This window comes from Protopterus annectens, chromosome 1.part1 (assembly GCF_019279795.1).
Source record: "Protopterus annectens isolate FY-2018-M chromosome 1.part1, PAN1.0, whole genome shotgun sequence".
Taxonomy (NCBI): Eukaryota; Metazoa; Chordata; order Ceratodontiformes; family Protopteridae; genus Protopterus; species Protopterus annectens.
Genome location: NC_056726.1, coordinates 816,473,788 through 816,501,167, shown reverse-complemented (window position 1 = coordinate 816,501,167; position 27,380 = coordinate 816,473,788). Strand labels below are relative to the sequence as shown.

At 41.3% G+C, this 27,380-nt stretch overlaps 1 protein-coding gene across 1 annotated transcript in view; it reads right to left on the bottom strand.

Moving 5' to 3' along the window:
• TLN1 (talin 1) overlaps window positions 1-27,380 on the bottom strand; it is a 3,443,760-nt gene that overhangs the window by 542,052 nt on the left and 2,874,328 nt on the right. The window contains exon 45 of the mRNA XM_044078439.1: window positions 5,948-6,097. Coding sequence (XP_043934374.1) covers window positions 5,948-6,097 — 150 coding nt within the window. The remainder of the gene's footprint in view (window positions 1-5,947; window positions 6,098-27,380) is intronic.

The following is a 27,380-nucleotide window of genomic DNA, read 5'->3' as shown; positions in this document are numbered from 1 at the left end:
TACTATGCCTGTTTCTCTCATCTATTTTTTGAACTGTTGGTAATGGGTATTCCAATGCGATATAAACCATAATTTTCTATAATGCTTTCTGGTTCAAGTTTCCAGTTTTTTTCAGCTACTTCAATATGTTTACACAATCCCCAATGTGACAGTCTTGCCACATTATTGTGCCTTTCAGTATACAGCCCTTCTGTCATTAGTAGATCACAACCAGCAAAAAGATGTGCGATTCTTTCCTTCTGTTTTACAAACCCTACATTTGTCTGTTTCTCCCCACTGTTCAATGGACTTTGTAAACCAACATGTACATAATCCACTATTTTTGGCTGCCAATATTAACCTTTCGTCTTTTGGTTTATATTCACCTCTCCTTAACCATTCTTGCATTCAATCCTGATCAACATGAGAGTGTTCCAAGAGTTTTCTATACTTGCAACTATATTTATGCATTCTCCACATTTCTTGCCTTATCTGGCCGTTCACCTTACATTCTTTCTTTTGTTTTTGCTGCCTGATTTTTATCTACTTCTGGTTTGATATCCATTCCCTGCTTGACACAGATATGTTCCTGCTAAACTAAGCAGGGAAGTCATCTTAGACATTCTCTTCATGTTTCACAACTTACACTACTATAAAGCAGATGGGATGACCACAAAGAAAACCTTCTTGAAAGATGCTAATGTCAATGTCATTATACATGCAGGTTTGAATGGTGAGACAAAAACAGCACAGCTTTTTAGGAACTACGTCATCTGATAATACTGAATCAAAGTTCAGATTCCGTAATGTAATGATGGCCAGAAGTAGCCAGCAACCACAGCTTACCAAACCATACAGGTGCAGACATGGCAGATGCTCCTGCAAAGTAACTGAGAGGTCACAGGATGCCTTTAGACTCAGTGTGAAAACATAGCACTTGCTAAAGTATACCTGTCATGTAGAAGACCTTCACAGTGGGTTTACTCACATCTAACACTCCTTCAATGAGGTCAGGAAGAATCAAAGGATACAAATCAGAAGCCACACCCTTCAACTTCAACTTATCTGGTGTTATGTCTGAGCACTTAAACAATAAAAATAAGATAAAATAACTACACAAATTGAATAAGAGAAACAAGCTATGTCAAAAATATAAATTGTTCAGTTGAGGTGCCATTAAAAGTGAGGTCAAATAAATATGCTGTAAAGGAGCTTACAGCAAGACAGACTGGGACACTCATTAAGTCACCAAGTTAGAAAAATCTAAATGTGTGTGTGGTATGACAAAGAATAAACATCAAAAGTTCCAAATCATGCCATAGGAAGGACTGGCAGATCTTGGGTGGCAGTACACAACACCCTTGAAAGGCAATAAAAAACAGCTTCTCCAGGCAAGCTACGGAGGGATGAGGAATGATATGAATATTACATGGGAACTGAACAGAAAGTTAGAACAATCTCAAGACTATGGCAGTAGTTTGCTGGTTATGATATGTATAAATAATCATGCTGCCAAGTTTTACACTAGATGTAACCAATCAATTTCAGTATCAGAAACCCCAAGAGAAAAGGGCATTACACCAGCACAGACAAAAAGAAATTAAATTGTGAGTGACAGAGATTTCCTCAGGTAATATCAAGTGGCTAATCCTTGTAGTATTCTTCAGATGAAAACAAAATAATTTAACAATCAAAGGCTAAAGCCAATATATTTGGACACAAACTCCAGCTTACTACAGCAACAAAAGAAGAAAGCTAGACGAAACAAACCACAGGATGGCAGACTTGGCCAAGCCATCTTGAGGAGCAATGAGTCTAAGGCAGTGTTGCTATCAAAGGTGCAGCGACACACACCAGCCCATAGCAGAAGTTGTATGAAGGGTTCTGACCTTCTCCTTTTTAGCCCAAATTCATGGAGAGATGAAAACTTTACCAGTACAGGACCCACTAAGATGTACTGAAAACTGACAGAAAAGAAACTGCGACAAAAACGTCGACAAAGGAGAACACTGCTGTTTGTTCATCCTATTCAAAGCTCTGGATTCTTTCTTAAGCAGTAAAGCATCAAGATTCTGTGGTCACACACCCTGTACTGTACTAAAGAAATTACATGCAGGAATTCGCTTCAGGATCTCCAGGATACCTGGTCAGTCTACATCATCAATCAGCCAGGGATTTGTAAAGGGCACTAATCCTACTTGGGTGCCGCAGGAACAATAACTTAAAGCCTCCTGGATATGTGTGGCAACTTTGACCAAGGGCTCCACTGAGGGGTGGGGGGTTGATCCATGGCTCCTCTTTCCCCTTCCCCAGACTCTTATTCATATGTTTATGGTAGAAAGGAGTGACACCAGATACTACTGCATGGTGCACTTCAACAAATGCCATGTTTCTCCGAAGAAACCACCCATCCTATGGGGAGATTCTGAGAGAAGTCTAATCTCCTTCTCCACAAGATGCAAAGGAAAACAAACGTCAACTCCTGAGCTTCAGTGTGGTGGGTTTTATGCTCAGTGTGATTATGGTCAAATGTGTAATGGACATGCACCACTTCTCAGCAAAGAGGAACAGTCATATGGCCATGTTCTGTAACAGGGGGTTCACAAGCCCAGGTGGAAAAGTCCCAAAAGATTTCAAAAGTTATTGAGCAATGACAGCCTGACCCATGAGCCCTCCACCAGGTCCATATGGAACAGGGGCGTGGGGGGTTGGAATTGAGGAATATAGTTGTCAACTGCAATTTGATACCACTAAGTTTGTGCTCTAGCTGGAGTCATAAGGCTATCTTCTAAGATGGGCTTGTGTCCAGGGGCATATGACAGACATTTACCTCGGTTTACCTTCACCTACCGACAGTGCTCAGTCATAAGGGAGTAGGCAAGGATCTTCTGCCAGTCCCTGCACTGGGTACTGTCAACTGCTGCTATTGTCAGAGCAGAGAAGTAGGTAAACAGCTTCTTGCAACTGGTGGCCAGGTTGTAATGCTAGCTATTAAGGCAGTGCTTCACAGTATACTCCTCTTTCAAGCAATACGTTAGTGCAGATCCTGACTTTTGAGGTATTTGTGGGGACTCTACATCATTTGCTTAAGTGATGTAAGCATCGAACATTGGAAGATTTCCATAATGAAATGACCAGTGCAGAAGCTCCCAGTGGGCCATTTTTCCATTTTATTTTAAATACAAAAATGGCTCCCAGAGTTCTTTTTAAAAATAGCCAAAATCGCAGCACAGTAGGGAGAAAGTGACTGGTTAGGTGCACCACCCTTGCACGGGTCAGTACACTTAACCATTTGTGAACTTCTTGTTCCTTGATGGCACAGAAAGACTGAGTATTAAAAAGTGAAGAGATGGCTGCTGAAGTGAATGCAGCTGAAAAAGTGAGAGTAAGACCTGCCAAATTTATCAGAACTGTCAGGCTACAAGGCATCAGAAAACAGTGTGGCTGGATGAGACCATAGCTTTCAAATGTTCCTGATTCTTGACTCTTACTTTTTGTCTGTTCCTTGTAAAATTTGTCAATTTTTCAAAATCAGACTTTCAGAAAATGTATGCTAACGCAAAATATGCTATTCTAGCAGCTTTCTAAATACATGTTTTATTTTGTCCCTAATGTTTGTGCAAAGAGGTCAAAAGATGAGAGATCACTTTGCTTGTGGGCAGTGGGCTGTCTGGTGAGCACTTGTGTACATACTTCTCAACTATCATATTTTTATTCTGTTCCTTGTAAAATGTGTGTCTTTCAGGCAAAGTGTTTATGACTGCAGTCAAATGATAGTCATTTGAATTTAATACTTTAGGTCTTTCAGATGAAAATTCATGCCATAGTTCTTTACCTTTTAAAATAAGAATTGGGGACAAAATCAAAAATAGTTAGTACGCTTAAACCAGTCACCTTCCTACTACAGTGCAGCACCTTTAACTGTTTTCAAAAGGAGGTCCTCTAGCTGCTTTTGAATTTGAGATGAGATAAAATAGAAAAACAGCCTGCTGAGCTCTTCTACACTGCCCATTGCTTGCAGAACTGATAGATGTTTTGCAGAACCTAGGGTTCTGCGGAAATGCACTTCAAGAAACACTGTTCTAGGCAATATGGCTGATGACTTCTACATATAATGACCAAGTCTCTTCTATGAGGAAAGTCAAAGATGCAGAAGGCATTTCTATAAGGAACCTCTTGGTTTGACATTTTTTTGTCCAAAGAAGGAGTCTATGCAAGCAGAATGCTGCAACGAGAGATTATTCTTTGTCTCTGAGGCAGTGACCTCAACATTACAATTGCCATACCAGACAAATCTCCCAGAGGTATCACAGAGCCAAACATTGAGAAACAGTTTTTTCTTTTTGTTTCAGTTTATTCTGGATACTTTTGGAACGGTCATATACCAGTTTTTAACAGCAAAATAGCACCTTTAAATTAAATTACATTCTGAACAGTAACATGGCAGATGCAAAACAGCAGCTCCTTGGTCCATATGTTACATGCCACACAGACAACTCTCTCTCTCCTAGCAGATGCTGGTAGTGCAGCGAGATGGACTGTCTTCCTCCACCTAGAATGGATAAGATGGAGTCAAGCTGCTGACTTTCACCCTTCCTCACCTGGCACCTCCAGTGGCTGACCCCTAGCTGAACTTCCATCTGTGTCACAGCCAGGGCCCATTCCTCTACACCACAGAGTTGGGTCTAACTGACCATCTTTTTGATAAAAGCCTAGTATCTTGCTTATCCTTATTTGTACTCTATCAATTTGCAATAATCTTAGCTTAATTCTGTTATGCTTTATTCTTATGTAAATTCATCTATACTGATGTACAGCTCACTGAACAAACTTAGCTTAGTTTTGTTATTCCTATTCTTATGTAAATTTATGTAATCCTTATATAATGACTTAGTCACATGTGCTGCAACTGGAGCTTTTCACCCCAGGCCTCCGCTGAAAAAGGACTTGTGTCCAGTCGGACTTTCCAGGTTACCAAATGTAAAATAAAATAAATACAATTAGAAAATTTTTAATATTCCCCACCTCGTTTTATTCATCCTTTAACATTTCCACTTTTAACACATTCACATTGCTATATGTAGAAATTTACACTTCCCTGTTTGTTCAGTAAGCAGCTCTTTCTCTTCTTTGTCCATCTGCCTACTATATGACTCTGATCAAGTGACTTAGTCAGATGCTGCACCTGAGCTGCCCTTGAAAATACGTGTACTTAATGATTTGCTGGGCTAGCAATTGAATAAAATAAAATAACCTTCACTCTCATTACCATACTTCAGAACCGCTGCATTCATGCCACCTGGTTTAATGACTACCTACATTCAACTTGGATGTGTGTGTGTGTGTGTGTGTGGGGAGGTGTTGAGATGTGAAATGCCTTTTAACTGCCCAGTCAAAGACGCAGTGCCAAGAGTCAGCTGCAATTTTAACTGAACTCTACAGAGCTCTGGTCTCCTTTAACTGCTCTGCTCATTCATTAACGCCCCAATGTTGAAAACATATTGTACTGAACATATTAGGATGCTGAAATAAATGTCAGTACTTGAAACAATCTGTATTTAGTTTAATGTTAAGGACTGAACTGTTAACAGAAATTACAGTATTTTTTAGCCTATTATAAATAAACAGAAATGTAACTGTTAAATCATAAGATAATAGTAGGAAATATGAAACCTGCATCACCAAAATATGTTTGCTCCCAACAGCATTTGGACATTATACTAAAACTACATTTTTTCTGCTCCTTGTAGTTTTCCAAAAATGGATCTGGGCTTCATAACACATTATAAGGAAATGATTCATTTCTGAACTTCTTCTGACCCCCCCTCCATAATTAAAAAAGGAACATATCCTGTTAAATACCATTTTCCATAAAACACACATTTCACCTGGGGGATACTCTCTAGCGAAAAAACAGTCTGAACTGAAACAGAAGAAAACATTTTTTTCCACATATAGTTATCCTCACCTTGTTGATGGCCTGTGTAATGGAATCCACCATTCCGCTTACCACACCCGCAGCACTGGCTGCCTCATTCAGTGTGGCAGTAAGGTCATCAACTGCCTCTTTCATCATCTGCACAGACTCCTGCAGAGCATCTTGCGTTTGAGCAGCTTGCTGGAAATAAGCATACAACATAACATTAACATGCTCTTTACAATTACTCATCTCCAAGCAACCTATCAAAAATTCCACTTTCAAAAGGTCTGTGTGTGAGTAGATGTAACCATCAGAGGTATCAGAAGTATATATCAGACAGTTTTACTCATAAAAAAATCTTAATAGAATGGTCACACCAGCTCAGCCTTGGTGTTACATACTGTCTAAAGTAAACTGACCTGCAATGCAGCTTCCCTTCCATTACCATCTAGATAAAGGCACTCTGTACAGCACTTTCTATACATTACATCTGCAACTTAGAAAGCTGTAGTGAAGCAACATATGCAAAGTCATACACTAGCATTTTATGGTATCACTAACTGACAAAAGCTGACTTGGACAGAAGGAAAAGTATCCAAGATATCTGACATATTTAGCTTGGTGAAAGTATGGCAGCATTTTTCTTTTTGTTACAGTACAGGATTAAAATATACTCCCAAGGCTCTAGTACTTGCACCAACAGATCTTAATGTTGTACACTGGCAAGTTCTTATTTCACATCCATCCACTCTCCAGTCACTGTATCCAGAAAATTTTCTGTTACTTGTACGCACACATTTTTGATTCTCTACAACAGCTCCTAAGAGATTTATTTATTTTTTGTGCTATCTCTCCTGAGGACTTTTAGCAATGAAACAAATTTTCTCAAAGTCAGCAAGATGAAAATGTGTCGCTCAGTGTATAATTTCAATATGTGGTCACTTAGGTTCATAGGTATATACTACACTAACACATACTAGGGCCTTTATAAGCCTAACCGTGCAACCCAATACAATTATGTCCCCTTGTAACAATCTGCATCTAAGTTGGAGGGGTATGTTAGTTTGGGGGTTACCAGAAAGTTATTTTGGGGTGGTGTTAGTTAAGGAATGTTTACCGTTGACCTCTGTCTTCAAGAGACATCGGGGCCAGCTTGGGGGTGAATTTACGATTTTCTCATTGGTGTAAAACGGAGAGAAGTACAAGAAATATCAACAGTAAAGGAAATGAGTATAATTTTCCCAGAAAAAATGAGGTAAGATTGTTAAGGTATGATGTAAAGAAGACACTTGATATGAGGCAATGTGGGAAAGTTTGGAAGCATATGGGCTAAGTAAAATAAAATAGCGGAAACTATGAAAATTCATGGGTGAAATTAGTGGTAAATGGATGGCTGGCAAAAGAGGTAAGCGTACGAAATGGTGTCCCACAAGTATGTGTATTTCTGTCAGAAATGGATGAAATATATTGGAAAATGGGAAAGGAAATGGAAATACCAGTATGTCTATCTTATGCAGATGATTTGGTTCTGTAGCAAAAACAAGAGGATGGATGAATTAAAATGTGATAAAAATTGAAAGGTTATTTAAAAAAATGGGTTTAACACTGAATAAAGGAAACCAGGGATTGGTGAAACAAAGATGAACAATTTTTTTTATACTTGGAAAGAATTTAATATATTAGGGATTAAGCTTGGGGAAGGCGAAAACAATAAATCAGTGGAAGGTGAAACTAGAAGAAATAAAAAAATACATGTATGATGGAAAAGTTTAATTTGTCACATAATAAAAAATCTATATGTTAATTAATATAAATTTTAAGTAGACTTGTTTTGGTTGGGGAAGTTTATGTTTCCAAGAAAAATAAAAAAAGGAATTGCTTGAAATATTTCAGTTTTATATGGGGGCTTAGGTTTGAATCGTACTAAAAGAGGAATATATAAAATAAAAAGGAAGTGGGGTATGTCTCAAAAAGCACTGCTTCTCTAGCATTAATGCATCTATTTTAGGTTATTAATAGTGTGAAAAACAGGGAGAATAAAAAGATGGGAAAAGTACAGTTGTGTACACTTACCATAAATGTAGATGTTCGAATGTATTCACTGTTGCAGTCATTACATTTGGGTAATCTGCTGGCAGGTTGCCCTCAGCTGGCCTGATTAACAAAGTCTTGGGTCCTGCGTCAGTTGCTGTCCCTTCTTCCATGACGACAGGTCATCAGGGGTATAAAACATGCAGCCGACGCCATTACATCAGTTTTTCCTGCCCCAGATGTTAGGTGCCCCCCCAAATGGGGAGCAAAATATATATATATATATATATATATATATATATATATACATATATATATATATATACATATATATATACACATATATATATATATATATATATATACATACATACACACACACAGATATACATATACAGAATTTAAAACACAAAAAATATATACATCGAAACAAAAGCAAATACACCAAAAAGGCTTTTAAGCATAGTAAAAGAAAGTAGAGGTATAGTTAGAGAAAAAACAGGGTGCTGGAGGGTGGGTAACCAGGACTGCAACAAGGAATACACTCGAACATCTACATTTATGGTAAGTGTACACAATTGTACTATGTTCTTCATGTTTCACTGTTGCAGTCATTACATTTGGGTAGAGTCCCAAAGCTATGGATGGGAGGATGGAACTAAATAGCATTAGGAGCGGCTATAAGGCCCTGCAGAACTCCAGTGGCAAAGCCTGCCCTGGATTTGGAGAAGAGAGGCAAATGATAATGCTTTGTGAAGGTATGAACAAAGCTCCACATAGCAACTTCTAGAATGTCTTTGGTTGGAACTCCTCTGAGAAAGGCTGCTGAGGTAGAGGCAGCCCTGGTGGAATGTGACCCGATTCCCTTGGGCACAGGTTTACCATGGTGCAAGTAGCAGAAACGAATGCAGCGGCTTATCCACTTAGAAATAGTCTGCTTTGATATAGCCCTCCCTTCTGACCCTGCAACAAATGCTACCAGTAGTTGCTCAGACTTTCTTAGCGATTTGGTCCTGTTTAAGTAGAATCTTAGTTGTCTGTGTACATCCAATGAATGCAGAATCTGCTCCCCCTTGTTTTGCGGATTTGGGTAAATGTTGGCAGGTGAACAGTTTGGTTAAGAGCCACACTGGATACCATCTTAGGCATAAAGGAAGGATTGGTCCTGAGGGACACCCTGTCCAGGTAAAATGTAATAAAAGGCTCCACAGCCATGAGAGCCTGTAGTTCTGAAACCCTTCTTGCTGAAGTGATTGCCAAGAGGAAAGCGGTTTTCCAAGATAAAAATGTTATATCTGCAGTAGCTGCTGGTTCAAAGGGAGGCAGGGTGAGTTTTTCCAGCAGAAAACTGAGGTCCCACGCAGGAGTTGGTGATGATCTGGGAGGCCTTAAATTTTTGGCCTGTCTAAGATACTGTTCTAGCAGAGAATGAGAAAAGAGGGGAAGATCCATGTTGTAATGAGCCGAGATGGCAGAGGCATGGATTTTTATTGAAGAAAAAGATAGGGCCTTGTCAAGCATCTCAGTCAAGTATTGTAAAATCTGAGGGATATTTGGTTTTGCTGTGTCCATTCCTTGTGCTTGGTTCCAAGCACAGAATCTCTTCCATTTATCAACATAAGATTTTCTAGTACTAGGCCTTCTGGCTTCCAAAATGACATCCATCACAGATTTACTGAGAGGTGGTGTTTGAATAATTAAATGATCAGCCATGCTGCAAGGTTCAGAGTTTGGAACTGTGTGTGCAGAATCTGATTGTTCTGCTGTGACAGTAGATGAGGTATTTGAGGCAAGAACCAATGAGGGAGTTGAGACATATTCCTTAGAATTGGGTACCAGTGCTGGCAAGGCCAGTCCGGAGCAATTGGAATCATTTTTGTTTTTTCTTGTCTGACCTTTAGTAAAACCTTGGAGAGAAGAGGCAGAGGGGGGAAAGGCACAGACTGACAGGTTTTTCCAACTGAAGGATAGGGCATCCACTTTCCATGCTTGTCTGTGATAAGTCCTTGTGCAGAATTTGTCCAGTTGATAATTTTGGGGAGAGGCAAATAGATCAATGTCTGGGATCCCCCACTTCTGTGTTACCATGCTGAAGATTTGTGGATCCAGTTTCCACTCGTGCGGGTCCATAATATTTTTGCTTAGGTCGTCTGCCAGAGTATTTTGTTGTCCTGGCAGGAATTGACCTTGAAGATGTACTTAAGTCAAAGCTGTGTTCCACAACGACATGGCTAGTCTGCAAAGAGGGTAGGAATGTGTACCCTCCTGCTTGTTTATGTACCACATAACTGTGGTGTTGTCCGTCTTTATCAGTATTTGTCCTGGATGAATTAAGTCCTTGTAGGCTGTCAGAGCATTCTGAACAGCTAGCATCTCTTTCTGGTTGATATGCAGATGCATTTGTTTTGGGATCCATATGCCCTGAATGCATCTCCCCGCCAGATGCCCCCCCCCCCCAAGCAGAGTCTGATGCGTCTGTAGTTAGGGTTTGGGTGGCAGGGGGTAGAGTGAATGACAGTCCCTTATTTTGGTGACATGTCTCTGCCCACCAAAGAAACACCTGTTGTAGGCAGGGAAGGAGAGGAATCACTGTTTCCAGACTGTGACAATGTTGACTCCATAAACTTTTTAGGTACCACTGAAGTTTCCTCATATGCAGTCTTGCATATGGAATTAGTAGAATGCAGGATGCCATGAACCCCAAAGTCTGCAGAATTTGTCTTGCAGATAACTGGGTTTTTGCTGCCATCTGTTTGAAGTATGTTGGCAGTTGCCTTTGTTTGTCTGGCGTCAGGTAAGCCATCTGGGTAGTTGTATTCAAGCTTGCACCCAGGAATGTAATTATTTGAGAAGGTACCAGTTGGGATTTCTTTTCATTTATTGTGTACCCTAGGCATGTTAGTAGCTTTTTTTTACAAACGCCAGATGTTGAAGAAGAATGTCCTTGTTCTCTGCTTGAATGAGACAGTCGTCCAGGTAAGGATAAATTTGTATGCTTCTTTGTCTGCAAAATGCAATTACTGGTGCAGGCACGTTGTAAAGACCCTGGGCACAGTAGATAAGCCAAAGGGCAGTGCAGAGAATTGGTAATGCAAAAAACCTGCCTTGAAGCGGAGGTATCTTCTGCACGATTCCCTTATTGGGATATGCAGGTATGCCTCTTAAGTCTAGAGTCACTAACCAAGCATTCCTGCCCAGCAGAGGAAGTAGATGTTGTAAAGTCAGCATTTTGAATTTTGGGATGTCCAGGAACGTGTTCAAAATCGATAAGTCCAGTACTGGACGCCAGGCATTGTCTTTTCTGGGTACCAGGAAAAGTCTTGAATAAAAACCTTGTCCTTTTTCCTGTTCTGGTACTGGTTGAATAGCCCCCATATCCATGAGGGACGTAACTTGTTTCTGAGCCTCTGCCCATTGATTTTGTGGCAGATCTGGCCAACCGTTTGGAATTGGCAAAGTATGGAAATGAAATCTGTACCCCTGGGATACTATGTTTAATACCCACTTGTCCTGGGTAATTAACTGCCAATTTTGAGCATGAAGTGCTAATTTTCCCCCCAAAGGGGCTGCCAAAAGATAAGTGCTTGGTGAAGGTAGAGGGAAGTCATTGAGACTGCTTACTGTAGGGTTGTGCTTTGTTTCCTCCAGATTTGGAGGCGGAGGCACCCCATTGCTTTGACCTGTAAGAACCCTGTGATTGGTATCTAGAGCCTTTTGAGCACCTGGATTTGCCTTGAGAGGCTCTGTTGGACAAGGAAAGGATCAATTTTTAGTAGGCCAGTGCCTACTGAACCTGGGTGGCAGCACTTGTAAGAAATCTTTTACAATTTGCATAGATTCAGCTTTGTCTTTCATTTTCTTTAAAACCTCTTCTGCCTTATTACCAGAGTATCATGCTGTAAAGGGGCATCCAACAATTTACTTTAACATGATCAGGCAGATTTTGCTCCTTGAGCCAGGCATGCCTTTTAATCACAGATCCAGTAACTGCGCACTGCAAGAGGCCTCCAAGGAATCAAAACCACATTGCAAATTATGCTTTCCAACCTGTTCTGTTGCATGCAATAATTCCTGTAATTCTTTATTTTCCACACAATCAGAAATCAACATTATTTTCTGTTTCAATAAGCCCATAACATGCTGTTGATATTTAAGCATATGAAACTGGCAGTTTAAGGCCCTAACTGCCAAGGTTGCAGATGTATAAACCTTCTTTCCCCATCTATCCAGAACCCTGGAATCTCTATCAGAGGGGGTAGGATTTTTGGCTGTAGAGGCCTTTACACCTTTGGGACCCTGTGATATAGTCTCAGGATCAGCAGCAGGATTTTTGAATAGAAATTTGTGGGAGTCAGGAACCCTGTAATATCCGTCGGGCTTACTAGCAGCCGGAGGTAGGGAATCAGGAGCCATACTTGATTCCGAAAACACATCATCAACAATGTCTAATACAGGAGGTATTGCCAAAGGCCTATGCTGAGGAAGGAGGAGGAAATCCCTAAGCCTCTTTTTTGATTCAGAGAAATCCCGACTCTCCCAATGAAAATGTTCCCTTAAAGTATGCAAAGTTTCTCCAAAAGAATCATCCTCAGGAGGAGATGCAGATGGGATGGATTCTTCTGCATCTGAATCCTCATAGGGTGGAATAAAAAATTCCTGATCAGAAGAGGAATCAGAAGAAATGGAAACCTGATATGAAGACTCATAATCAGTGTCTTGCCTAGGCCTCTTAGTGGTGGTGGTGGGGGGGGGGGTTGGGAACCCCTGATCAAGGTAATTAAGTCCATCAGCCATTTTGATCATCTGTTTTTTAGGCATAGAGGCCTGAGCATGTGGCTCATGCATCAGTTTTTTAAACGTAGATGTTTGTAATCTTGTTTTCGAAGCTGGCATCAGTTTTATATAAAAATGTTGAGGCCTGTAAACACCCTCAGAAGCCGGTGCCTGCTCAGCGGCTCCGGACCCATCCAAAGGAGACACATCCACGGGTTCAACACTCTAAGAAACTCGCGGCATACCAGACTCTGCATAGGTCTCGGTAGAGGCATGCGACTCAAAAGTAGCGGGTACCAGGGGCTGCAAAAGCGTCTCACTGAGTACCGGCGAACCGGCAACGGGCTTAGGAGAAGCTTCGTCATCGGTTTTGGATCTCAACGGTCTGTCTCTCTGTCTTTTTCTTTGCGTTTTTTGTGAACTCCAGTAGTCGGATTGCTAACAGACGACATTTCAGGGTAATTAAATCTGGATCCAAAATATTTTGAAGCAAAAATATACTGGCACTTAATAGTGCATTGGTTAAATCTAGCACAAAACCGACAGCAAGGCACGTTATGATCTGGGCCTAGGCAAGGAATACAGTACAAATGAAAATCCTTATGAGGTATTTGCTTCCCACAAGTAATGCAATTATTAACTTTTACCGACATCGGTAAGGAGCAAGAAGAAGTTTCCCCAACGGGGTACTTAGCTTTAGTTGAAGACTTCGGTTATGAAACTCGAATGCAAAAATTTCAGGAGTCGGCCGACCGGCACTTGCGAACTGCTTCTGCTTCGGGCACCACGCGGCAAGAGGACTGAATAAAATGGCATTGACTGCATGTTTTATACCCCTGACGTCATGGAAAAGGAGACCACAACTGACGCAGGACCCAAGACGTTGCTATTCAGGCCGACTGTGGGAAACCTGCCAGCAGATTACCCAAATGTAATGACTGCAACAGTGAAACACGAAGAACATCTGGTAATGCACGTAGCCTGCTTTGAAGCGGAGGTATCTTCTGCAAGATTTCCTGATTAGGATATGCAGGTAAGCCTCTTAAGTACCAACCAGGCATCTTTGCCTAGCATAGGAAGTAACTGCATCTCAGCATCTTGAATTTTAGAAAGTCCAGAAATGTGTTTAGAGTAGTTAAGTCCAGAATTGAACGCCATGATTTGTCTTTTCTGGGTACCAGGAAAAATCTTGAATAGAAACCTTGACCCTTTTCCTCTTCTGGTAATGGTTGAATAGCCCTCCATGTTCATGAGGGACAGAACTTGTTTCTGGGCCTCTGCCCACTGATTTGGGGGCAGGTCTGGCCATTCATTTGGGATTGGCAAAATCTGGAAATGAAACCTGTATCCCTGGGATACTATATTTAAAATCCATTTGTCCTGGGTTATAAGTTGTCAGTTTCATGTATGAAGTACCAGTTTTCCCCCCAAAGGGGAGGCTGAAAGTTAAGTGCTTGCTGAGTGTAGAGGGAAGTCATTGAGACTGTTTATCATAGGGAGGTGCCTTGTTGGTACCAGATTTGGAAGAGGAGGCACCCCATTGTTTTAAGTCCCTTGTGACTGAAACTGGAGCCTTTGGAATGTCTGGGTTTGACTTGAGTGGCTCAAGAAGGAACAGGAAAAGACCAGTTCTTAGTAGGCCAGTGCCTACTAAATCTTGGAGGTTGTACTTGTAAGAAATCTTTCACAGTTTGCATAGATTTAGCTTTATCTTCCATCTTTTTTAAAACTTCTTCAGCCTTATTACCAAAGAGACGGTCCTGTTGTAAAGGAGCATCCAATAATTTTGCTTTAACATGATCAGGCAGAGTTTGCTCTGAGCCAAGCATGCCTTCTTAGCACAGACCCAGTTACAGCAGCCCTGCAAGAGGCCTCCGAAGAATCAAAACCACATTGCAAAATATGTTTTACAACTTGTTGAGCTGAATGCCATAAATCCTGTAAATCTTTATTTTCCACAGTCATAAATTAACATCATTTTTTGTTTAAGCAGTCCCATGATATGCTGGTGATATTTAAGCATATGAAACTGACAGTTTGAAGCCCCGATTGCCAAGGTTGCAGAAGTGTAGACCTTCTTACTCCATCTATCCAGCACCCTAGAATCTCTATCAGAAGGGGTAGGATTTTTAGCAGTAGAGGCCTTAATGCCCTTGGGAGCCTGAGAAATGGTTTCAGGATCTGCAATAGGATTTTTGAAAAGGAATTTGTGGGAGTCAGGAATAGTACAGTTGTGTACCTACCATAAATGTAGATGTTCGAGTGTATTCACTGTTGCAGTCATTACACTTGGGTTATCCTGCTGGCAGGCTACCCGCAGTCGGCCTGAATTCCAAAGTCTAGGTCCAGCGTTGGTTGCTGTCGCCTCTTCCCTGACGTCAGTGCGCCAGGGTATAAAAGATGCAGCAGACGCCATTTTCTTCAGTTTTTCTTGCCCAGATGTCAGGTGCCCCCAAACAGGAAGGCTAAAAATTATGCTAATAAGTATGCATGCAGTAAAATAAACATTTCCTTCCTCTACAAGCAAATACGCCACATAGATTGTATAGGATAGAGAAGTACAGATAAGTCCCAGCAAAGAAAAAGGGGGATGGTGGGTGGGTAACCTGGACTGCAACAGTGAATACACTCGAACATCTACATTTATGGTAGGTACACAACTGTACTATGTTCATCGTGTTTCACTGTTGCAGTCATTACACTTGGGTTGAATCCCAAAGCTGAGGTTGGGTGGCTGGATTTAAATAGGATTAGGAGAGGCTATAAGGCCTTGCAGAACTGCAGTGGCAAAGCCTGCTCTGGATTTAGAGTAGAGAGATAAGTGGTAGTGCTTGGTAAAAGTGTGCACTGAGCACCAGGTTGCAGCCTCTAAAATGTCTTTGGTTGGTACTCCTCTGAGGAAGGTTGCTGAAGTGGCTGCTGCTCTGGTTGAATGTGGCCTAATGCCCTTAGGCACTGATTTGCCATGTTGTGAACAGCAGAAACGAATACAGTGGCCTATCAATTTTGAAAAAGTCTGCTTTGAGATAGCCTTTCCTTGTGATCCAGCAGCATGTGCCACTAAGAGTTGCTCAGTCTTTCTGAAAGCTTTAGTTTTGTCCAAGCAGAAGCGTAGCTGTCTGTGTATGTCCAAAGAATGCAGGAGTCTCTCACCCTTATTCTGTGGGTTTGGATAAAAAGTAGGCAAATTAATGGTTTGGTTAAAGGCCACACTGGACACCACCTTCGGCATAAAAATGGGGTTAGTCCTCAGAGAACCCTATCTCGATGGAAGATGATAAAAGGTTCCACAGCCATGAGTGCCTGTAACTCTGAGACTCATCTTGCAGAGGTTATTGCTAGGAGCAGAGCTGTTTTCCAAGATAAGAACTTTATTTCACCTGTATTGGCTGGCTCAAAAGGCGGTAGTGTGAGTTTTTCCAAGACATAATTAAGGTCCCATGCAGGTATTGGTGCTCTCCTTGGGGGGGGGGGGGGGTCTTATGTTTTTGGCCCCTCTGAGGTACTGCCTTAGCAACGGATGTGAAAAAATTCATGGCTCCGTATTAGAATGAGCTGAAATGGCAGAGGCATGGATTTTAATTGATGAAAGAGAGAGGCCTTTGTCCAGCATCTCAGTTAGGTATTGTAAAATCTGAGGAATATTTGGTACAAACATGTCAATTCCTTGTGCCTGGTTCCAAGCACAGAATCTTTTCCATTTTTCTGCATAAGATTTCCTGGTACTGGGCCTCCTGGCCTCCAAAAGAACATCCATCACTGCTTTAGAGTGAGGTGTGTTCTGAATGGCTACATTATCCACCATGCTGCCGGATTTAGGGTTCTGAGTTGGCTGTGCAGAATCTGATTGTTTCGTTGAGTCAGTAAGTGAGGAATTATAGGCAACGTCCAGGCTGGACCCTGAGACAAGCTCTTAGGATTGGGTACCAGTGCTGGCGGGGCCAGTCTGGAGCAAACAATCATTTTTGGCTTCTCTTGTCTGACCTTTAGGAGTACCTTGAGGAGGAGAGGCAGAGGAGGAAAGGCATATACGGTTAGGTTTTTCCAGATGAACGATAGAGCGTCCACTTTCCATGCTTGCTTGTGATAAGTCCTTGTGCAGAATCTCTGTAGGTGGCAGTTGTGAGGGGTGGCAAATAGATCTATGTCTGGGCATCCCCATTTCTTTGTTATCATGCTGAAGACTTGTGGATCCAGTTGCCACTCGTGGGGATCCATGAGGTTTCTGCTTAGTTCGTCTGCCAGAGTATTTTTCTTTCCTGGCAGGAATTGTGCTTGCAGGTGTACTTGAAAAGTCAATGCTGTGTCCCACAAGGTCATGGCTTGTCTGCAGAGGGGGTAGGAATGTGTGCCTCCCTGCTTGTTTATGTACCATATGGCTGTAGTATTGCCCGTCCTTATCAGTAGTTGTCCTGGATGAAGTAGATCCTTGAAAGCTGTCAGGGCATTTTGAACAGCTAGCATCTCTTTTTGATTGATATGAAGATGCATTTGGCTTGTGGGCCATGTGCCCTGAATACATTTTCCTGCCATGTGGGCCCCCCAGGCATAATCTGATGCATCTGTTGTTATTGTCTGCCTGACTGTAGGCAGGGTGAATGGCTGTCCCTTGTTGTGGTGACAGGCCTGTGCCCACCATCGAAACTCCTGTTGCAGGTAAGGAATGAGGGTAATTAATGTTTCCAGACTGTGAAAATGTTGAGTCCAAACACTTTTTAGATACCATTGTAGTTTCCTCATATGCAGTCTGGTATATGGAATTAGGAGAATGCAGGATGCCATTAAGCCCAAAGCCTGCAGAATTTTCCTTGCAGATAACTGGGTCTTTGTTGCCAACATTTTGAAGTAAGAAGTCAGTTGCCTTTGCTTGTCTGGTGTGAGATAAGCCATCTGGGCAGTTGTATTTAAGCCTGCACCCAGGAATATTATCTCTTGAGAGGGTAATAGTTTTGATTTATTTTCGTTTACTGTGTACCCTAGGCAACTTAATAATCTTTTTACAAATGCCAGATGCTTTATTAGAATGTCCTTGTTCTCTGCTTGAATAAGACAATCGTCCAAGTAAGGATATATCTAAATTCCTCTGTCTGCAAAATGCAATTACTGGTGCCAGGCATTTTGTGAAGACCCTGGGCGCAGTAGATAAGCCAAGGGGCACAGCAGATAATTGGTAGTGCATTGAGCCAGCTATGAATGTGAGGTATCTTCTGCAAGATTGTCTGATTGGTACATGCAGATACGCCTCTTTTAGGTCCAAAGTTACAAGCCAAGCGTTCTTGCCCAGCATAGGCAGAAGCTGCTGCAGAGTTAACATTTTGAATTTTGGAACATCCAGAAATGCATTTAGAATAGACAGGTCCAGTATTGGTCTCCAGGCTTGGTCCTTTCTGGGTACCAAGAAAAGTCTTGAGTAAAATCCTTGTCCCTGCTCTTGCTGTGGTACTCGCTGAATGGCCCTTACGTCCATGAGGGATGAAACTTGTTTTTGTGCCTTTGCCCACTGATTGTGTGGCAGGTCTGGCATACCTATTGCCCTTGGTATGGTATGAAAGTGGAATCTGTAGCCCTGGGACACTATATTCAAGACCCATTTGTCCTGGGTGATCATGCGCCAATTTGGAGAAAAAAAGTGCTAGTTTTCCCCCTAAGGGGGCTGCCAAAGGATAAGTGCTTGGTGCTGGCAGGGGGAAGTCATTGGGCCTGTTTCCTGTATGGCTGTGGATTTGTCTTCTCTGCTATAGGAGGTAGAAGAGCCCCACTGTTTAGGCCTGTATGAGCCCTGGGGCTGGGATCTGCCTCTGGGGCGTCTGTATCTGCCTCTTTGTGGCCTGTCTGACATTGGAAAGGACCAATTCTTTGTAGGCCAGTTCCTGCTAAATCTGGGTGGCTGTACCTGTAAGAAATCCTTTACTGTTTGCATAGATTTCGCTTTGTCCTCCATTTTTTTCAACACCTCCTCTGCTTTAACACCAAATAAAGTATCATGCTGTAATGGAGCATCTAGTAATTTTGCTTTAACATGATCAGGCAGATTCTGTTCCTTTAACCAAACATGCCTCCTAATGACAGAACCCGTAACTGCGGCCCTGCAAGAGGCCTCCAAAGAATCAAAACCACATTGCAATGTATGCTTTTCCACTTGTTCAGTAGCATGCAATAAATCCTGCATTTCCTTATTTTCTGCACAATCAGAATTCGACAACATTTTCTGTTTTAGCAGTGACATTAAGTATTGCTGATAATTAAGCATATGAAATTGACAGTTTAAAGACCTCACAGCCAAAGTAGCAGAAGTGTAAACCTTTTTTCCCCATCTGTCTAGTGCCCTTAAATCCCTGTCAGAGAGGATAGGGTTTTTTTTGCAGTAGAAGCCTTGACCCCTTTGGGACCCTGAGACATAGTTTCTGGGTCAGCAGCAGGGTTTTTATAAAGGAATTTATGTGAATCTGGAACCCTGTAGTATCTGTCTGGTTTGACAGGGGCAGGGGGTAAAGAATCAGGAGAAAGGCCGGATTCTGAAAATACATCATCTACAATGTCTAACACAGGAGGAATAGCCAGAGGTCTGTGTTGAGGTAGTAAAAGAAAATCTCTAAGCCTTTTCTTAGATTCTGAATAGTCTTGGCTCTCCCAATGGAAGTGCTCCCTCATGGTATGCAGGGTTTTCCCAAAAGAATAGCCCTCAAGCGGGGGAGGCTGAAGGGATAAATTCTTCAGCATCAGAATTCTCATAAGGAAGAAGAGTGTATTCCGTTTCAGAGGAGGAATCAGAGGAAATGGAAACCTGATCTCAAGATTCATATTCTGTCTCTTGCCTAGGCCTCTTGTCAGGAGGGGGATGGGAACCCCTGATCAATGTAATTAGGTCTTCGGCCATTTTGAGCATCTGTTTTTTAGGCATGGAAGCCTGTCCAGGAGAATGCTGTACTTGTTTCTTTGCTTTATAGCTGCTTTAGTCTTAGCTTTGGAAGCTGAAGTAGGCTTTACATATAACTGTGTAGGTCTGAAAACACCCTCAGAAGCCAATGCCTGCTCAGCGGCTCCGGACCCATCTGAGGGAATAGTTTCCAAGTGTCCAATACCTTGAGTATTCAGAGGCCTAGCTGGCTCCACGTGGGAGTCGTCAGAGGCCTGTGGCTCTGAGGTAGCGGGCGTCAGGGGCTGCAAAAGCGCCTCACTGAGAACTGGCGTCTGGCTTTGCAGAAGCCTCGTCGGTTTTGGACCTCTGATACCCGTCCTTTTCTTTTGCCTTGCGCTTTTTGGAAACTCCGGTCGTCGGTTGTTCCAACGGCATTATATAATTGAATCTTCGGCCAAAGTAATGAAAAGCAAAATTGTACCAACGCTCAATAGTGCGTTGGTTAAATCTAGCACAAACCCACAGCTAGCAACGTTGTGATCAGGGCCTAGGCAAGGAATACAGTAAGAGTGAAAATCCTTATGAAGTATTTGCTTCCCACAAGAAATACAATTGTTAACTTTTTCTGACATTGGTCTGGAGCAAGAAAAAAGTTTCCCCAATGGGGTACTTAGCTTTAATGAAGACTTCGGATCTGAAATTCGCCTTTGAAAATTTCAGGAGTCGGCCGACCAACGCTTGCGAATTGCTTTTGCTTCGGGCACCGCGTGGCAAGAAAGAGGCGACAGCAACCGATGCCGGACCTAGACTTTGGAATTCAGGCCGACTGCAAGTAGCCTGCCAGCAGGATAACCCAAGTGTAATGACTGCAACAGTGAAACACGATGAACATCCTGCAGTATATGTCTGGCTTACAAGGAGCCAGAGGCAGAGAATCAGGAGCCATACCAGATTCTGAAAACACATCATCAACAATGTCTAGAACAGGAGGTATAGCCAAAGGCCTATGCTGAGGAAGAAGAAGAAAATCCCTAAGTCTCTTTTTAGATTCAGAGAAATCCTGACTTTCCCAGTGGAAATGCTCTCTTAAGGTATGTAAAGTTTCCCCAAAAGAAAAATCCTCAGGGGGAGAAGCAGAAGGAACGGAATCTTCTGCATCAGAGTCCTCATAATTAGGTATAGACAAATCCTGTTCATTAGAACAGTCAGAAGAAATAAAATCCTGTTCAAAAGATTCATTACCAATGTCTTGCCTACGCCTCTTAGGAGGGAGATGGCTACCCCTGATCAGAGTAATTAAATCTTCAGCCATTTTGATCATTTGTTTTTTAGGCATAGGGGCCAGCACATGTGGCCCAGGCGTCAGTTTTTTAGACATAGATTTTGGCCTTAGTTTTGAAGATGGCATCGGTCTAATATACAAATCTGTATGCCTGAAAACACCCTCAGAAGCCGGTGCCTGCACAGCGGCTCCGGACCCATCTAAGGTAGAGACATCCGCGGGTTCCACAACTGAAGCATCTAGCAGCATAACAGACTCCGAATGGGTCTCAGTAGAGGCCTGCGTATCAGAATTAGCGGGTATTAGGGGCTGTGAAAGCGCCTCATTGAGGACCGGCGAACTGGCGACTGACTTAGGAAAAGCATCGTCGTCAGTTTTGGACCTCGACGGTCTGCCTCTTGTCTTTTTCTTTGCGTTTTTTATGTATTCCGGTAGTCGGATTGCTAACAGACATTTCTGGATAATAAAATCGTGAACCAAAATATTCAGAAGTAAAAATATACTTACGTTTAATAGTGTATTGATTAAATTTAGCACAAAACTGACAGCAAGACACATTGTGGTCACGGCCTAGGCAAGGAATACAGTACAAATGAAAGTCCTTATGAGGTATTTGCTTCCCAAAAGTAATGTAATTATTAACTTTTACTGACATTGGTATGGAGCAAGAAAAAGTTTCCCCAATGGGGTACTTGGCTTTTAGTTGTAGACTTCGGTTCTGAAACTCGAAAACGAAAATTTCAGGAGTCGGCCGACCGGCACTTGCGAACTGCTTCTGCTTCGGGTATCGCACGGCAAGAAAGACTGACGCAATGGCGTCGGGTGCATGTTTTATACCCCTGACGACCTGACGTCATGGAAGGGACAGCAACTGACGCAGGACCCAAGACTGTTAATGAGGCCGACTGAGGGTAACCTGCCAGCAGATTACCCAAATGTAATGACTGCAACAGTGAAACACGAAGAGCATCTTATATGAATTTTATGAAGAGATATGTAAACAAGGGAAAAGAAGCGGCAAACATGGAAAGAAAAGAATATGTAAAACTTATGAAAATTTTTAAAAAAAAATGATGACGGTAGTGAGAAAAGGAATACTGGGTATGACAAAAAATTACACAAGAATTTGTGTGTGTGCCCATGCCGTGATTTATCAGATGGTGTTAAGAAATGCAATAAAGGAAAGGAAGAAAGGGCTTGAGGATTTCCAATGCAGCTGGGAACATTCTGTGAAAATTTTTGTTACGTTACATGTGAAATAAAAAGCGACAAACTGTTATGAGAACAAGGCAGAAGAAACGGCAAAACATTGTTTTTTTTAGAATGTAAAATGAATACGTCTTTTGGGAAAACTTTTTTTGAAACTATACATACAGCTGGGAATGTTTCAAGGAAATTAATATGGAAATGACACTGGATGGCAAATATTAAAAGGAAAGGACGACAAAATTGATAATGGCATATATTTATCACAATCTGGGCATTGTGGAAAAGGTGTGAAGAACTACTGTAAAACAAAAACAGACAGGATTAAAATATTGGCAGAAATAAGAAAATGGTTGTGGGAAAATCATTGGGGAACACAGATTAAGGAAACTGGAACAGAAGTATCTACTAAAAATTTCTTGTCTATCTGAAGAACATTTAAAACAAATGTAAACAGGATGGCTATGGGGTTGTAAAATATGTAAATGTAGAACAGTGTGCAAGTAATGTGCAAATAAGGTATACTTAAAACAACATCTATGCTTTTTGAAATTCAGAGAAGTAAAATATTGTTTTGAGGGTGTAATAGAAATTGTATACAGATGATTTTGTACTGGTCCCAAAAAAAATTAAAAGACGAATGACAAACATTATAAAGGAAGTAATGAACTTGTTTGAAAAAGTGTGGGGTGCTTTGACAGAGAGAAAATTATAGGGTTAGGGATACAGTTAGAGTTGAAGGAATTAACTTTTTATGAGGAAATTAGCAGAATTAGGAATAAGACCGGGAAAAGGAAAGTTATAGTGGAACAATGGGACGAGACTCTCAATGAAATGAATCAAATTGTTTAGTTATTGAAATCTTTTTAAACTAACTTCCAAGAACATAGTTTAGTTGATAAAGTCAGTTATTCTGTGAAAGGGTATTTGAGAAGTGTATACATGCTTCCAAATAAAACAGAAAAGAAACTAACAATTATTCAGTCATATGGCATTCAATTCTAAATCCAGTTAAGAAGAGTGTTTTGCACAGTGCAGACAAAGATAGTTGGGTCTAAATTATTCCTAAGGTACATCAAGTATCAATGAACTTGCATTGGGTATTAAGCAGTGTTAACACATAAGTGGAATGATATTGAGGGGCAAGTGATGAACAATAAATAAAGACTTTTTGAGAAAAGAAAAACAATTTACGAGAATAAAGAATACTAGTGAGGAAGAACTGCAAGCATATTAACACAATATTATGGAAGTTGAAAATAGAGTATGTAGAAAAATATGAGAAATGGTACAGTAATACATTTTTTAACTTATCATTAAATTATTCAAGTGAGGATGTAAGATGTGCTATAACAATAAAAAGATTAACAGTCTGAAAAGGTTAGATTTTCTATGGAGATTACTGAGTAACCTACCAGTTAAGGGGCAAAAGGCACATGAACAGTAAATGAAAGGTTATACAACGTGCAAGGAATGACAATTCTACATAAGATCTTCTGGAATGTGAAAGGGGGAAAAGATTATGGAATAAACTTTTTCAAACTTAACTTTTTGATATTCAAAGTGGTGACGTACATGTTCTCACAAAAGTATTATGGTTATACAACTTACTTTCATAAGACTACCTGACATTACACCAATTATTTCTGACTACATCACCCTGCTTCCTTATTTCTGTAACCCCTCCTACATTAAACCCTCTCTTGGCTACTCTTACTCCCTTCTACCTACATACTCTGGCATCAATGTCTGACTTGATTAAATAATGAAAACTTGCATATATATATTTATAGATCTAGCTCCACCTACCAACAAATATGCTTTATATCACTTTAATAGTGTGTATGCACAACTGTTATAACAGGTATGTGCAGCACTTTCTCCCTCTATTTACTTCTTTTAATACAACAGTACAATAACTGGGTTAGATTGGACAGAAATTATATTTCACAGGAGCGTGGGTATTTAATTGAAAGCACTGAAACACATCTGGTAACTCCTTCAGGCCATAAGCCAATAAAGGGTAAGGCAGGGTAATCAAGTTAAAAATGAGACACTAATGCCTTCCAACTTGCCTATGAAAGAGAGAAGGACTTACAGCATATATAGTAGGAAATGATTCAGAGTTGTTGAGGAGGATAATTTCTTTAGAATGAATACATGAGGAGTGGAATAAAATGAAAATGGAATTTAACTATGGTAGACATCAGAGAAAGAGATATGGGAAAGTAGTCATAGGAATTTAGAGGGACTATCAAAGGTTTAAGTACTGCAGCCAAAGAGGAATATTTTTTTATGGATGGCGCAGTGGTAGCATTGTCGCCTCACAGCAAGAGGTTCTCCAGTTTGATTCTCGAATGAGATGCCTTCTGTGTAGTCTCTGCACATCCTCCCTGCGTTCGTGTGGGTTTCCTCTAGGTGCTCCGGGTTCCTACCACATTACAAAGACATGTCTCGGGAGCATTTCTTCCCGGGCCTCTGCTGAAAATTAGCTTTGTTCCAAGTCAGACTTTCCCGGTAAAACAAATGTCAAACAAGTAAAGAACAATAGGGGCAACTGATGGATGCTAAAGAGAAAATAAAGGGCATTCAGATAATATACATGATTTAAAAAAAAAGATTGCTGGTAAGTATTTTTAGAACAATGAGAGCACAAAAAGTATTAGCACAACAACAAATGCAACAGAAAATATAAATGGGTGTTGCCAAGCATAGGGAGCCTACGACTTGAAAAACAGAGACCCTAAGGAAAAATAACAGAGGTATTGGAAATTCTAAGAAAATCTAAGGAATAGGGAAACAAAGAAAAGATACAAATGAAAATACTTATGGAAGACTGAAATATGCCATGGTTAGAGGCAATATGATGCTCAACAATGAACAGCTAAAATGAAGGGGATGACATATATGGGTCCCTATCATAAGATCAAAGTTTTAAAACTTTAAATCTTTAAAGGTCGAACCCTAATGACTGAAGTTTTAAAACTTCGACTCTTATTAACCGAGATTGGCGTATAGCGCGGAAAGGGAAGATTTCCCTTTTCTGTACTGTAGTGCGATCTTGAAGTTGGTATATTTAAGTAGCGGGGGGTGTGGGGTGCACAGCCCCCCATGTGTGTGTTGCAGGGGGGCTTGCCCCCCTGCTTAGAGGGTTTTTTTTTTCTCGAAGTTCCAAGACTTCGATCATTAAAGTACAAACTTTAATGATTTGAAGTTTTGGAACTTCGATCATATGATATAGACCCGATATAAATGAGGATGCAAAAATCAACTGGGAAGCCTCCAAGAACAGATGGCATTCTTGTGGAAGTCTGGAAGGAAGAAACTGATAAAGGTCTGGAAGGTTTTGTTTCACAGTCTTAAAGCATTTATGTCTAAACTAGTCAAGAGAATGGCAAGGCGTTGCCAAAACTGACGGATATGGATCAATGTGTTTTGTGGAGGGGAGGTAGACATTTAACAACATTAACAGAACAATAATGATTCAGAGGGAAACAGTGTCTTCACTGCATTCCACTGCATCTTCCTAGTGTGCAGACAAGGAATCATTAGACTGATGAGGCCATAAAACTTAGAGCCATTAAAATTCTCCTGGTACGTGGCAGTCGGGTTTGAAGAGAGAGAGAGAGAGAGAGAGAGAGATCAAGGAGTTTAGAAATGACCCAAAATGGCCAAAAAAACTACAGCTTCTAGGTAGTAACCACTCCTCCAGGGACAGGCAGGTGCTCAGAGATAGAACCCACATGGTCAGAATCGCAGGTGCCATGTCCAAATCCAAACCAGTTATAAGTGGCATCCCACAGGGCTCAGTTCTGGGACCTCTCTTGTTCGGTACATACTTCTCTGAGATTCAGGCTAACATGGGGGGATTATGGCTGACAGTTTGCAGATGACTGCAAACTGGGGGCCATAATCGAATCTCCAGCTGACACAAGCATCCTCCAAAAGGGTCTCACAGAGACGGATGCTTGGTGCCAGAGCCACGGCCTCAGGCTAAATGCTAAAAAGTGCATAGTCATCCCCTTTGGGAAAAACAAGGTGCCCACAAATTACCACATAGGTGGTAATCCATTAAGTACGGAAGAAGTAATTAGAGATTTGGGGACAAACGTAGATAGTAATCTCTCCTTTGATAATCACGTTGCCAAAGTGGTTAGACAGACTTTCTATATAGCCCCCCTTATCACGAAAGGGTTCGCATCTAGATCAAGAGATTTCCACCAATTTCTAAACATTGTCGCCCGTTTCTTCGAGTCACTTCAGATTTACTTCTTCAGTGGGTCATAAAAACCTCCTCTACTCGTCACTCATCAGGCCCATAATTGAGTACAATGCCCCTTTTGGGATGTACCTTACCCGACACCTGCAGCAACTGGAAAGACCCCAAAAGTACCTCACCAAGAGGATCATGGGCTACAAACAGATGTCCTATGCAGCTCGACTAAAGAAACTCCAGCTCTACTCAGTTGCTTACCACCTACTCAGAGGCGATCTATGCCTGACGTACAAAGCCATGTCAAACCCAGAATTAATGGACATGCTCCACCTCACAAAATCCAAGTCCCTTAGAACTACACGATCCAGGGACCTAAACCTCAGCACAAAAATAAATAGGACATGCTGGAGGGACAGATTCATTTCCCAGAGGCTCCCCTCACTCTGGAATAGAATCCCAATTCATATTATTAGACATAGCCCCTCGCTGACCCTCTTCAAGCGAAATCTGGACGCGTGGATGGGAGATCGCAAATTCACCCCTGGGATCTCTTGTGTGTCCCTGCTAGACAGAGGCACAGTAAACTAATCTTAAAAGGGTACCTTCTGTGACCTACTTTAAAGAGGCACAATAGGCTAATCTAATAGGGAGGCGGAAGCCAAATACACTCTGGCTAGGCTTATAAATGCCCTAGGGCAGATAGCCTAGTATCTACCTATGAACCTATGAACACAGTCTGCTCTGATAGATTCCCATACAGGGAGGGATATCACGCTTCCCTGCAATTTTTTAACCATCTTTATTAGCTCAGCACATTTTAAATGACATGAGTGCACACACATTAATAGAAAATTAATAGCAACATTTTCTATTACCACTTTCAAGCATCAGATTCAATTCTCAGTTAAAGTGCCTTCTGTGCAGAGTCAGCATGTGCTCCCTGTATTTGTGTGGGGTTTCTCTGGGTGCTCCAGTTTTCTCCCACATATCAAACACATACACTACGTGGACTGGACACACTAAAATTGACCACAGGGGTGAGTTTATAACATTTTGTACGGTTGCTGTTATTCTTCTTAATGATCTGCATCTGAAATCCTACACTTTTTCAAAC